Below are 12,666 nucleotides of genomic sequence, written 5' to 3'. Positions count from 1 at the left end.
TGAACCTGGGAGGGGGAGGCTGCAGTGAGCCGAGATCATGTCCCTGCACTCCAGCCTGGGTGACAGAGCGAGACTGTCTCAAAAAAAAAAAAAAAAAAAGTGCCCAGAAGAGGAAGGAAACCAATGAAAGACAATGTCTTCACCTTCTGAAGTTTATATCATTTAGGGAAAAATGTTAAGATTAAAAGACATGCATAAAACACCATGAACACAAGAATTCTTAGGCTTCTGATGTCTCCCAGATTTAGTTGGCTTAACATTCGTTGCAGCTACTAGAATGTAGTTAGAATTTTTTTTGAGAATTTGGCATGGCATAGAGTGAGACCTAGACACTACCCAGTAAAGCTATAGAGAAAGTCTTCTGGTAAAGAAACTACATACACCTTCTGAGGCAAATTCAGACTTGACTTCTTTTAGAGAAGAAGGCACAGGATTTGAAGAGGCAGCAGGAGCGAGCGGTCTCAAAACGAGCAAATGGGAGGGACATTTCAGATAACAAAGGAGAGAGGTGAGATTCCATAAGGTATATTTGAAATACCGTAAATAAACGATTTCAATTGCAATAGAGGCTCATGACGAATAGTAGGAGGCAAAAAGGTCCAAGAGTCAAGTATTTAGACCAAGACCTTTCTATTCTTCAAAAACCTCAAACAAATCCCCTAAAGCCATCCTATGGGTCTTCTTTCTCATGTCTTCTCTAATTACCGGAACCCCCAAACACTGTATATGTCTCTCCTTTGTCACTTTCCTTTATTCTTCTGTAGGAGAGGCACTATTCAATTTCATACACATCTCCACAACTAGATTTTAAGCTTCTTGCAGGCAAGGACAATGTCTTAGAAACCTGTGTGTACCCCACAGAGCATGTACTGGGGGATCATCACATCAAAGGGATATTATGTTATTTGAAACTCAGAGTCCGTAAGAAGAGTGGCTGTCTTGTCCTGTAAGTTTTCCTGGCTTTCCAGATATCCTTTCATCTTCAAATCCCATCAGTGTCTTTTATTCTCCTGGCATCTCTCATGCCCACCTCTTCAATATACAACTAATGGCCATGCTTGGTGGCTCAACGCCTGTAGTCTCAGCACTTTGGGAGGCTGAGGCAGGTGGGTCACCTGAGGTCAGGAGTTCAAGACCAGCCTGGCCAACATGGTGAAACCCTGTCTGTACTAAAAATACAAAAATTAGTTGGATATGGTGGTGCACGCCTGTAATCCTAGCTTCTCAGGAGGCTAAGGCAGAACAATCACTTGAACCCAGGAGGCAGAGGTTGCAGTAAGCCAAGATTGCACCACTCTCTCCAGCCTGGGCAACAGAGCAAGACTTCATCTCCAAAAAAATATATATATATGTATATGTATATAATGCAACTATTTTTAGTTCCCCAGAGAAGCTGTGTGGTTCCCTACCTTTGTGTCTTTATCATGCTATTCCACCAGCTATATTTCTTTTCTCTCTCTCCCCATTCTTGTTCAGGATACCCTCTATTCATCCTTAAAGGCTTATCTCAGAAAATATCTATGATTACATAAGTTTGTTTTAAAGGTCTGGATGAAGATGAACTGAAATGTTGATAATCCTTATTTTGGGGTATCGGGATTAAGTTTTTTAAAAAGTTTCTTCTTCATACTGTTTTTGTTTTCTAATTTTTCTAATGCACGCAAGCAGAAAAAAGGACCCTTCCACCTGGTGTCCAGAGGGCCTGAGGTCATGCAGACACGTGCACCGAACACATTTTTACTGAGCACCTACTCTGTACTAGGCAGTAAAGAGTCAACAGAGGAAAAAAATGCTGTAGTCCCTGGATTCATGGAGCTTATGGTCAGCTCATAAGATGTTACCAAAGCCAAGCAGTGAGTGCTGGACAGTTGAGTGCCAGAGTAGGAGGTTGAAACTGTTATCCCTTCTTCTTTCCCTCCACCCCCCACAAAAGTGCATTTTACCCTTTGTGGGATTTTTTTTTTTCTGTGTAACAGTCACTCTTATATTGTTGTAATACCCATTTTCAAACAAAATTGACCAACCAGCTCTCAGAATTTTGTTTTGTTTTGTTCTGAGATACTACATTTAAGGACCACATATACATGATAGCATTTCCTCCCTCCTGTTTCTTGGACTGGGTTTCTGGTCCCAGCACTATGTGCTGACTTTTGAATAGGTTTTAAAAAACATGAATGATTCCACCACATACCTTGCCCTGACCCAGGATATACACCATTAAAGTGAACCTGGACCACATCATCCTAGGGAGATTCCTGGAAGACAACAGCATTAAAATCTGACCCCCTCCCTCTGAAAAAATTGTAGGATAGGAGAGGATTTAATACTTACAGGAACTTTAGGAGGGGGAGCTCTTTGAGGGCATCAGGGTCTATGTAAGTTAAGCTCCTGGTGTTCCGAATTTCTCTGTGTAAGTTACAAGGAACACAGACACTATAATACAGCCGTATCTGTTCTTATCAAAGACAAAACAACATAAATCAGGTTTAACAAATGTTCATGAGAAAAATATACGATTATGTGGTACCACAGGGACTGTAGTTGCCAGGAGTCCCATCAACAACAAACGAATCCCATCTCCTCACCGGGACCCAATGGCTGGTCAGTTCTCTTGTGTCCTTGGCTTGGTTTTTGTCCATTTGAATTATGAGCTACATTTCTCTTAATTGTAGTATCAGAGTTTTTTTTTTTTTTTTTTTTAGATTTAGAAAAAAAAGAAAAAAAAACCCTCTAATGATTTGGTGAGGAGTTGAAGACAAGTATCTTTATTATTTATAAGTATTTTGGCCAAGACAATGAGTGTTGGAGTGGGAAGTTGAGGGAATTTTATGATGAAGACAGCATAGCAAGATGGGCAGTGAGGTTCTGTCATTGCTATACTAGATATACGGAAGTAGTAAGTCTTCACAGTTCACTTGGGTTTATTTTGTCATGTCAGCAATTTTAAGACTCGTCTGCATGTACGGTGTGATATTGTGTGTCAGTGACTTACATTCTTAGGTTTATATAAATGCTAATCAAGAATGCACAGTTAGAGTAATAAGTGATTGTTAGATATGAACTCTCACTGGTTAAATTAAACATATTCAACATAGGTAAATTGAGTAAAAGAGTTTAAAGGCATTCCCTGTGCTTACATGAAAAGTATATAAGAACCCAGTAAACCTTTAGTATTTCTCCTTAGGAATGACACCTAAAGGAACCAGCATCCAGTCACTGGTGGTGCCAATCAGAATGATCAGAATGTGACCTCTGTAATTGTTTAAAGGTTTTATAGGAAAATAATTTACATTCCATAAATTTCAAACGTTGTATGTAGGCATATAGTTAAATGATTTTTAGTAACGTAACTGTGAAACCATCACCACAGGTTAGAACATTTCTATCAACGATAAAAGTAACCATGGGCTCATTTGCCATCAGTCTCCACTAGCTCCTTTACGCCTACAAACCACTGATGGGTTTTCTATCTTTATAAATTTGCCTTATCTGGACATTTTACATAAACGGAATTATATAACAGGCAGTCTTTTGTGTCTGCCTTCTTTCATTTAGCATAATGTCTGTGAGGTTCATCCATGTTGTAATGTGAATTAGGAGGTCACTTCGTTTTATTTCTGAATATCCAGATGGACTTGAGATAGAATCTTGGCTCTGCCACTTCTAATTACATGAACTTGGACAAGTTTCTTGGCCTCTTTGAGCCATAGTTTCTTTGTCTGCAAAATAGGAACAATTAACAGCATCTCTTTCATGGGGCTCTTGTGAGGATTGAATGATATTCACGAGGGATTTTGTGTGTGGCCTTCACATAGTGAGGGCTCTATAAATAATGTTTTTATTATTGTTATTTTCATAAGTGCAGTGAAAGCTAGAGCAGACATCAGGGACTTGGGGTTGGCGATATTGCGACATTCTGGCAAAATTAGAAAAAACCTTTTGGGTTAGGTATTTCAATTAAGGACACTGAATATGAAATAGACCTTGGAAAAAAGAGGATGGAGTTAACTCTGAGAAGGGAAATCAGGTACCTCTATCCTCCCTACACACACAGCTTACCGTCTATATTAATATACCCTTACTGGTCCATTGTCTTCATTAACATAACTACTATTCCAGGAGACTCTTGCCCAGGCAAATTGCTTTATTGTTCATTACAGAGAATTTTTGAAACAAAGAACCATCAATGCTTCACCAGAAAGCATCAACAGTTTATTCCCCAAGATCTTAGAACTCCTCACTTCAAAATCCTCACTATGCTAATCTTAAACAATTATGTCATGATTTTTACCCAACCAAGACCCTGCATGGAAAGACCCTTTTTATACAATCTTTCGTTTTTTGTCCTGGCTTTAAAATGCAAAGCCCATATCCTTGGAATTCCCTCTGTCCTGGGCAAAGTGTGACAGCCGGCCACCCTACTCCAAAATCTCATAATTTTCCCACCTTGCCCCTCTAGAGACTATCAGTCTCTGTGGAGGTGGTCCTCTCTTTCCGGGGTGAGCAATAAACTCCTTGCTGGAGCTTTCCAGTGAGGGAGGAGGGTTTAAGCTTCTGTCAGAGACAAACAAATGTAAACTAGGTTTGGGAGTTTGAAAACTGCGTGGGGTCTGCAGTCTCTGGAAAATTGCTCCATAGGAGAGTATTGTTGAACAAGTAGTCTTGAGTGAGTGGTCTGAGAGAACGTCACAATGAAAGAAAACGCAGCCCACCTGGGTCAGTTGAAAAGGTTAGCGAATAAAAGGGAAATGAAATGCAGCTGCTAGTCACAGTTGATTAAATGAAGCTGGCAACTTACACGGAGGCTGGAAGAGGAGAAATGTGGGAGAGGCCGCAGGAAGAGAGAAGGAAACATGGAAGAGGAGATGGCTTTCTGGAAGGAAAGGTAAGAGGTAGAAAGGCGAAAGATGAATGAGAGCTCCCACAAGTAAACAGCAGGGAAAAGAAGCTGCTTTCTGAGGTAAGGCAGCAGCTCACCACTTGCTCACAATAGTCTAAAGCCTCTCTGGAAGTAGAGGTGGAGGGGTGGAGTGGTGGTAGACTGCCAGTAGTTTAGCTAAATGGGGAGAGATAACAGCCAGGCACCTGGTAGCTCATGCTTGTAAGCACTCTGGGAGGCTGAGGCGGGTGGATCACTTGAGGTCTGGAGTTCAACATGGTGAAACCCCATCTCTATGCAAAAATTAGCCGGGTGTGGTGGTGTATGTCTGTAATGCCAGCCATTCGTGAGGCTGAGACGCGAGAATCACTTGAACACGGGAGGCGGAGGTTGCAGTGAGCTGAGATTGTGTCACTGCACTCCAGCTTGGGCGACAGAGCAAGACTCTGTCTCAATCAATCAATCAATAGACAGAGGTAACACAAGAAGCAAATGCAGCTAGTAAAATCTTTTCAAAGATAGGAAGAAAGGAAGGGCAGCAAAAGTGAGTAAAAAGAACATCTAATCAGAGAAGGGTGAAAGAGGCGTCCAAATTTGAATGTCTTCAAGCATGCCTATGAAGGTGAATTTGGGTCACACCGTTTTGAGTTAAGCAGTCATTTATGGCCTGAATGTGCAGGAGGCTAACTATACTGCCAGAAAGCTGGAGACATTGGAAGAAAGAAAAGTTGTATGTCATTCAGCACACTAGGAATGGAGATGCCTTTCAGAGCTGAAGATGGCTGTGCCTCCAGCAGCCTGAGGCCCCGAGTGACTGAATGTGGCTGCTCTGTGCTGCCACTCATCCATCCAGTACTGTCCCATGAGGAAGAAGTAAACCTCACTCACTTAGGGCTGTTACATGTCTGTAATTTTGTCTGTGTCTTATAGTAATTCACCTATCCAAACTAATAAGCATAAATATAATTCTGAAAATATAGAGTGCTGAGTTCACAGTGATCATGTCTAGTATATAGGTTTAAAAAAAAGAATGTGCAATTTTCACTATTTTATCTTAATCAAAAAAAGTAATAAAGAGAATGCAAAAAATCTCAAACTTTAAAAACAAAAAAAGTAAAGCTTATATATTTCATATAAAAATAACATTAAAGTATGTACTGGTTAGGCTGCTTAAGTATTGCTCTTTTGTGGAGGTAGGCTGTTTTATGGAGCTAGGCTCTTTTGCTTTGTTGGGGAAATATGCAAGGTTCTTAAAGCATATTGATTAGAAAAATTCAGTTTTGGTAGATGGTCTGGCTCTTGTCCCCACCCAAATCTCATCTTGAATTGTAATCCAAATTGTAATTCCCACATGTTGGAGGAGGGACCCCATAGGAGGTGATTACATCATAGGCGGTTCCTTCATGCTGTTCTTGTGATAGTGAGTGAGTTCTCATGAGTCTGATGGTTTTAATGAGTTCTTCCCCACTTGGCTCTACATGTCTTTCCTGCCGCCATGTGAGAAATGATGTATTTGCTTTCCCTTCCACCATGATTGTAAGTTTCTTGAAGCCTCCCCAGCCATGCAGAACTGTGAGTCAATTCAGCCTCTTTCCTTTATAAATTACCCAGTCTCAGGTATTTCTTCCTAGCAGCATGAATACAAATTAATTCAGAAGATTAAAGGGTAAAAAGAAACAGTGTGCTTTTTTTCACCTGGGGAGGATGTGAATTCCCTCCTAGTGAGGTAATGATATAACTGACTCATGTGCTGCAGGTAAGGACCATCTCGATTTTGCAGACAAAACTATGGAGACATGTTTTGAAAGGACAAGTGACTAATCTCCTCCTATACACTTAGAGGCAACACTGGGCCTTTAGGACTTATAACTTCAAATACAGCCTTTATTTTTTTAAGTGATGTTTCAAGGAGATCATCCACCAGAACTAAAAATATATGTAAATATTCATTGTCTAATTCTCCTTCATTAGATTTCAAACAAAATAAACATTTAGATGACAAGTGTAACATTGATGTCCGATGTGCAGTTTTCACAAATCAGCAGATCAATAATTCAGCATGCGTTAGATTCACTTAATCACATGCCTATATTCTGGATTTTTTTTTTCTTCCTCTGAGAAACATTTATTAATTCTCAATAACAACCTAGCACAGGACAATTGGCTTGCTGGTTATAACCGGCATTGAGGCAGGCACTCAGTACCCATGTCCATACCTCAAACAGTATGAGAAATCAGCAGGGCGAGAGAGGGGAGTTTTCAGGTGAGGGAATGAAGAACAGAAGGGGAAAAGAAGACTTAAAGTCTTCTGTTAAGGGACTTTCCAACCACTGATTTCCTTCCATTTTCCTAGTGTCCCCCATCCTACTGCAATTATTCAACAGGCACTGGATCGTGGCATTTGACTGTGCTCTTCACCCTTGGAGATAATTTCCCCACACCCTAAACTGCCCCAGTTCAGGAGCGAGAAGCAGGCCAAACCAGGAAACAAATTGGAGGGCAATCAAAAAACCCACTTTGCATTTCATCTGCAAAATTAGAAGGGGCAAAATTAGGTTACAAGGGAAATGAGAAAGCTTCAGACTAACATAAACGAAGAAGACTGAGTTAGACTCAGATGTCAGAAAAGAAGCTGCCACAGCCAATTGATTGTTACCTAAAACAATAAATTGAACAAGAACAGTAGCCAAAAACCTAGCTTGCCACCAGTCCCTAGCTTCTTTTGAACTCTTGTTTCGATTTGATTTTCAATTTTTTTCTCGTTTGCTTTTAAGTGCCTGTAGTTCAAAAAAATGGAAGGCAATCTAGTGAGTAGAGTGGAAAGAGATTAAAATTAAGTGAATAATTACTGGATGTCTATTAGGTGCACTTTACTGCATACTTTGGGTGGTACAAGGAAATAATTACTATTTAAAAAACAAGATATGTACATATTTCCCAAGCCATCATTTTGTTACTATAAATTCTTTAAGAGCTATACAATCCCCAGGTGAAGACTGAGACTAATAAATAGGTACATTAATTTTAAAGTAACATTTTAGGACAGGGTTCTATCACATAATACATTACTGATGTATCTTAACATCAAGTATTAATTTCAAGTTTAATGCATATTGTTTTTAAAAAGTTTATTTCCTCTGATTATAGAGGTAATATATATTCATTGTAAAAACTTTGAAACATATTCACACAAAAAAGTAAAAACTGAGACAAATAAATAGGTAAATTAATTTTAAGGTAACATTTTAGGATAGGGTTCTACCACATAATACATTACTGAGGTATCTTAACATCAAGTATTAATTTCAAGTTTAATGCATATTGATTTTTTAAAAAGTTTATTTTGTCTGACTATAGAGGTAATATACATTCATTGTAAAAACTTTGAAACACATTCACAGAAAAAGGAAATGAACTTTAGGACAGCTGACCATTCTCCTGGAGGGTGGTGTGCCAAGGGAGGGTGTGGAAGTTCTTCACCCCTCCCCCACACCTCACCCTATGCAAATCTTCATCTCTAGCTTTTGTAATATTCTTTATAATAAGCTGGCAAATGTAAAAAAAAAAACCTCCCATCATTTGATAATACAGAGAAAAACTTTTCTTCTGTTAAATATATATATATATGTGTGTGTGTGTACATGCATTTATATTTTAAATAACATAATGACAAAAGCTTTTCTTTCTTCTTTTTTTTTTTTGGAGACAGCACTGTCACCTGGACTAGAGTGCACACTGCAACCTCCGCCACCTGCGTTCAAGCAATTCTCCTGCTGCAGCAATTCTCCTGAGTGGCTGGGATTACAGGTGCCCACCACCAAGCCCAGCTAACTTTTTGTATTTTTAGTAGAGATGGGATTTCACCACATTGGCCAGGCTGGTCTCGATCTCCTGACCTCAGATGATCCACCCACCTTGGCCTCTCAAAGTACTGTGATTATAGGGGTGAGCCACTGAGCCTGGCCAAAAGCTTTTCTTATGTGATTACATTCTCCAGAACAACAGATTTTTTTCTTTATAAGACAGGGTCATGCTATGCTGCCCAGGCTAGAGCACAGTGGCTATTCACAGGCCGGATCATAGTGCACTACAGCCTCAAATTTCTGGCCTCAAACAACCCTCCCACCTCAGTCTCCCAAGTAGCTGGGACTAAAGGCTTGTGCCACGGCACCTGGCTACTATTTCACATTTGACCATTCTCTTAGCTAAGCATTTAAGTCCTTTCCAAATTCTATTACAAGTAATTAACTCTGAAACCAATGGCTTTTTACATTAATTTTTTTCACTACTCTATTTTCTTAGGGAAAACTTATAGAAGTGGAATTACTAGGTCAAATGTTAAAAATGTCAAAGCTCTCGGTATACATTAGATCCTTGCTTCTAAAGCCCTGATTGTTAGACTAGCACTTACTTTTCATATTAATCTATAATATGAAAGCTCACAGAATAAATTATTTCCCACATTATCAAGGATTTTCAATGACAGAAGTCTTAATTATTCTTTGATAATTATTAATGAATTATTATTAATATTCCATATGCAACTGGAGGAAAAAAATAATCTATAACCAAAAGGCAATATTCATGATTTGATGTATCTTTTAATTTATTAAGAAATTTAAAAATAAGAGATATTCAGGAGAGCTTATAAGTATTCGGATTTTTGAAGCAGATTGAAGAAAATTTAAATTTGTCAGCAGATTTTCCATTAAAAATAGAACATTATAGAAGTGATTCTCTAAATTGCCTGGCAGATGCATACAGCTACTTTTGCAATTATTTAAAAATAGGGGCTAAAGTTGGTGATTGGGAAACCTCTGATGAATCCACTTGATTCAACTTAGTGAATCAGCAGAATAAAGTTTTATACTATAAGGCATACATAAGTCACACATTTTACCTATCCCTGTTGTAAAATTTCTAACTTATTTTTTATTTAATAAACTCACATAAAAGTTAAAACATTCTTCTGAGGGCAGCATTTCTTTTCTTTTCTCTTTCCTTCTTCTTTTCTTTTCTTGAGATAGGGGTCTCATTCTGTTACCCAGGCTGGAATGTAGTGGCATGACCATGGCTCACTGCAGCCTTGACCTCGTAGGCTCAAGTGATCCTCCTGTCTCAACTTTCTGAGCAGCTGGGACTATAGGCAAGTGCCACTGTGGCCAGCTAAATTTTAAAGTATCTTTCATAAAGATGAGGTCTCACTCTGTTGCCCAGGCTGGTCTCAAACTCCTGGGCTCAAGCTGTCCTCCCATCTCAGTCTCCAAAATGCTGGGATTATAGGTGTGGGTCACCACTCCTGGCCAGCATTTTCTTTAATTATTGTGGATATTTCAATTAAAGAGATTTTATGGCATTGCAGTGGTTTTGGAGGCAGACACTTTGCATTCAAATTCTCACTCTGAAATGTCTTAGCTAAGAAAATCTTGGCAAGAACTCCTCAGTGTCAATCTTTATTTGACATAGAAGAAACTAAGGCTTGGTAAAACTAGTGAGACAGTGTATGTGAAGTACTTTCATGGAGTGATGGCCCACAAAAGGCATTCGGAACTTTGTAAATATTACTACTAGGAGTAACAACAGCAGCAATCTGTATGTTATTGACTTTCTGATAGAGAAAGTATAATAGAAAATGGAAGTGTGCAGTGTTTCATCATTTTGCAGATATAAATCTTTATCACATGCATACTTTTTGGTCCAAACAGCATCTTTGTTGAAGTTTAAAACCCAGAAGTTATTTGTATCCACTTAGGATCCTGAATAACTCATGGAGATCCTGCCATTCTCATATTTTTTTTCTTACAAATCCTCAATGCCTTTAGCCATTGTTAACTGATACATAATTGCTACTTCCTCTGGCTACCTATTGTTGCATAACAAATTACCCCAAATTAAGTTATTAAAATAACAATCATTTTATTATAGCTCACAATTCTGTGGATCAGGATATCAAGCAGTGCTAAGCTGGGTGATTCTTCTGTTCTATGTAGCATCCACCAGGATCACTGGGCATTATTCAGCTGGTGTCTGGAACAGTTGGAGGTGTTCAAAAGAGTGTGCTTCTAAGCCTGGCTCTTTGATGCGAATTGCTAGAAGGTTAGGCTCAGCTAGGCTCTTATTCATCTCCCACATGGTCTCTCTGTCAGTGCAGTTGGACATCTCACATGATTGCTCAGGACTCCAACAATATAAAATGAAAGTTGCCAGTTCTCTTAAAGAGTGGGACTAGAACTGGCATTGTATCACTTCTAACACACTCTATTGAAATATTAGACAAAAATGTCCAAATTTAAACAAAAACAGCAACCCATAAATTCATGAAGTTCAGCAAACCTTAAGCAGATTAAATATAAAAAAAACCTCACCTAGGCATATTATGATTAAACAGTTGAAAAGTAAAGATATAGAAAAAGTTTTACAAGTAACCAGTGAGGAAAAAACACATTACCTACAGGAGAATAATAACACGGATATAACTACTCATCAGAAAAGAAGCAGGCCAGAAGACATTGAAGGATATCTTCAAAGGGGTGAAACAAAAAAGGCATTGCTAAAGTTCTATACTCAGCAAAAGTGTTTTTCAAATATTAAGGTATAACATGTTTTCAGTAAATGAAACCTCAGAAAATTTGCAGCCAGTAGAGCCACACTGAAATACTACAAGTTTTTTGAGCTAAAGGGAAGTAATTGTACCTACAGAAGGGCGTGAACCCTGGAAATAGTAAATATGTTAAGTGCACATAAATGACAATTTTTTTCTTTATGCAAATTATGTAAAAGTCAGTTGAATCTTTAAAGTAAAAATGTATTATTCCGATATATGTTATAAACCTCATAAAATATATGACAGCAATAGCATGAAAGATGGAAGATGGTAAATGGAATTTTAATTTCAGAAGTTTCTTACATGATATATAAAGTAATATAATATTCTTTCAAAGTAGACTGTGATAAGTGAAGGATGCATATTGTAATTTCTTGAATAATCACAAAAAATTTGGAAAGGACTAAAAAGCCAGTAGAGAAGATGGAATAGAATACTAATGAACAAAAGCAAAAACAACTAGATTAATCCAAAAGAGGACAGAGGAGAAATAAAGGAACAAAGAACAGAGAAGACAAAGCAAATAGGAAAATGATAGACTGAAACCCAACAATATCAATAATTGCAATAAATGTAATGATTAAACACTCCAATTCAAAAGGCTGAGATTTTCAGGCTGGATATAAAAGCAAGATCCGATTTTGTGAGGTTTACATGAAATGCATTTTAAATATAAAGACGTAGTTATTGAATCTCAGTTGTTTTGGCTGTAAAATGATAGTAAGTACTTTAGAGAATTGTGAGGATTAAATGAGTACATCTGTGTCGAGCAATTAGTGTAGTCCTTGGGATATGGCAAATGCTCAATTAAGGTTGGCTAAACATATATCTGTGCATATGTGTATGCTAAATGTTCGTCAACCAGATTTTTCATTAATTCTGACTAGTCTACTCTTCCAATTCATTATTTTTAAAATGAATGTTCCAAATACATTGTTACACATTTTGGTTTGTCTTCGTTTGATTTCTTCACAGCTTGTTGTAGGTGAATGGCACACAAAGCACACTGCCTTATCAAGACTTATTATCAAACATCTGGATTGTTATAATAAATTTTAGTTAGTTCTAAACCAAAAAGCTTTAAGGATAGATTCAAATGGGGATCCAACTTAGATGCAGGAGTGGGCTGAAGGGTATGTGTCTCTGTGTAGGTAATAATTGGGCTGGAAAAATAATCAGTAGA

At 38.1% G+C, this 12,666-nt stretch overlaps 1 protein-coding gene across 2 annotated transcripts in view; it reads right to left on the bottom strand.

Annotated features, from left to right (window-relative positions):
* The window catches only part of TSHR (thyroid stimulating hormone receptor), a 157,196-nt gene that overhangs the window by 45,140 nt on the left and 99,390 nt on the right, over nucleotides 1–12,666 (bottom strand). For both annotated transcript variants that reach the window (XM_035261204.3, XM_035261205.3), the window contains exon 4: nucleotides 2,332–2,406. In XM_035261204.3, coding sequence (XP_035117095.3) covers nucleotides 2,332–2,406 — 75 coding nt within the window. The remainder of the gene's footprint in view (nucleotides 1–2,331; nucleotides 2,407–12,666) is intronic.

The sequence above is a fragment of the Callithrix jacchus genome, chromosome 8 (genome assembly GCF_049354715.1).
Source record: "Callithrix jacchus isolate 240 chromosome 8, calJac240_pri, whole genome shotgun sequence".
NCBI lineage: Eukaryota > Metazoa > Chordata > Mammalia > Primates > Cebidae > Callithrix > Callithrix jacchus.
Note: the sequence above shows the minus strand (reverse complement) of the source record. Positions and strands in the feature narration are given on the sequence as shown.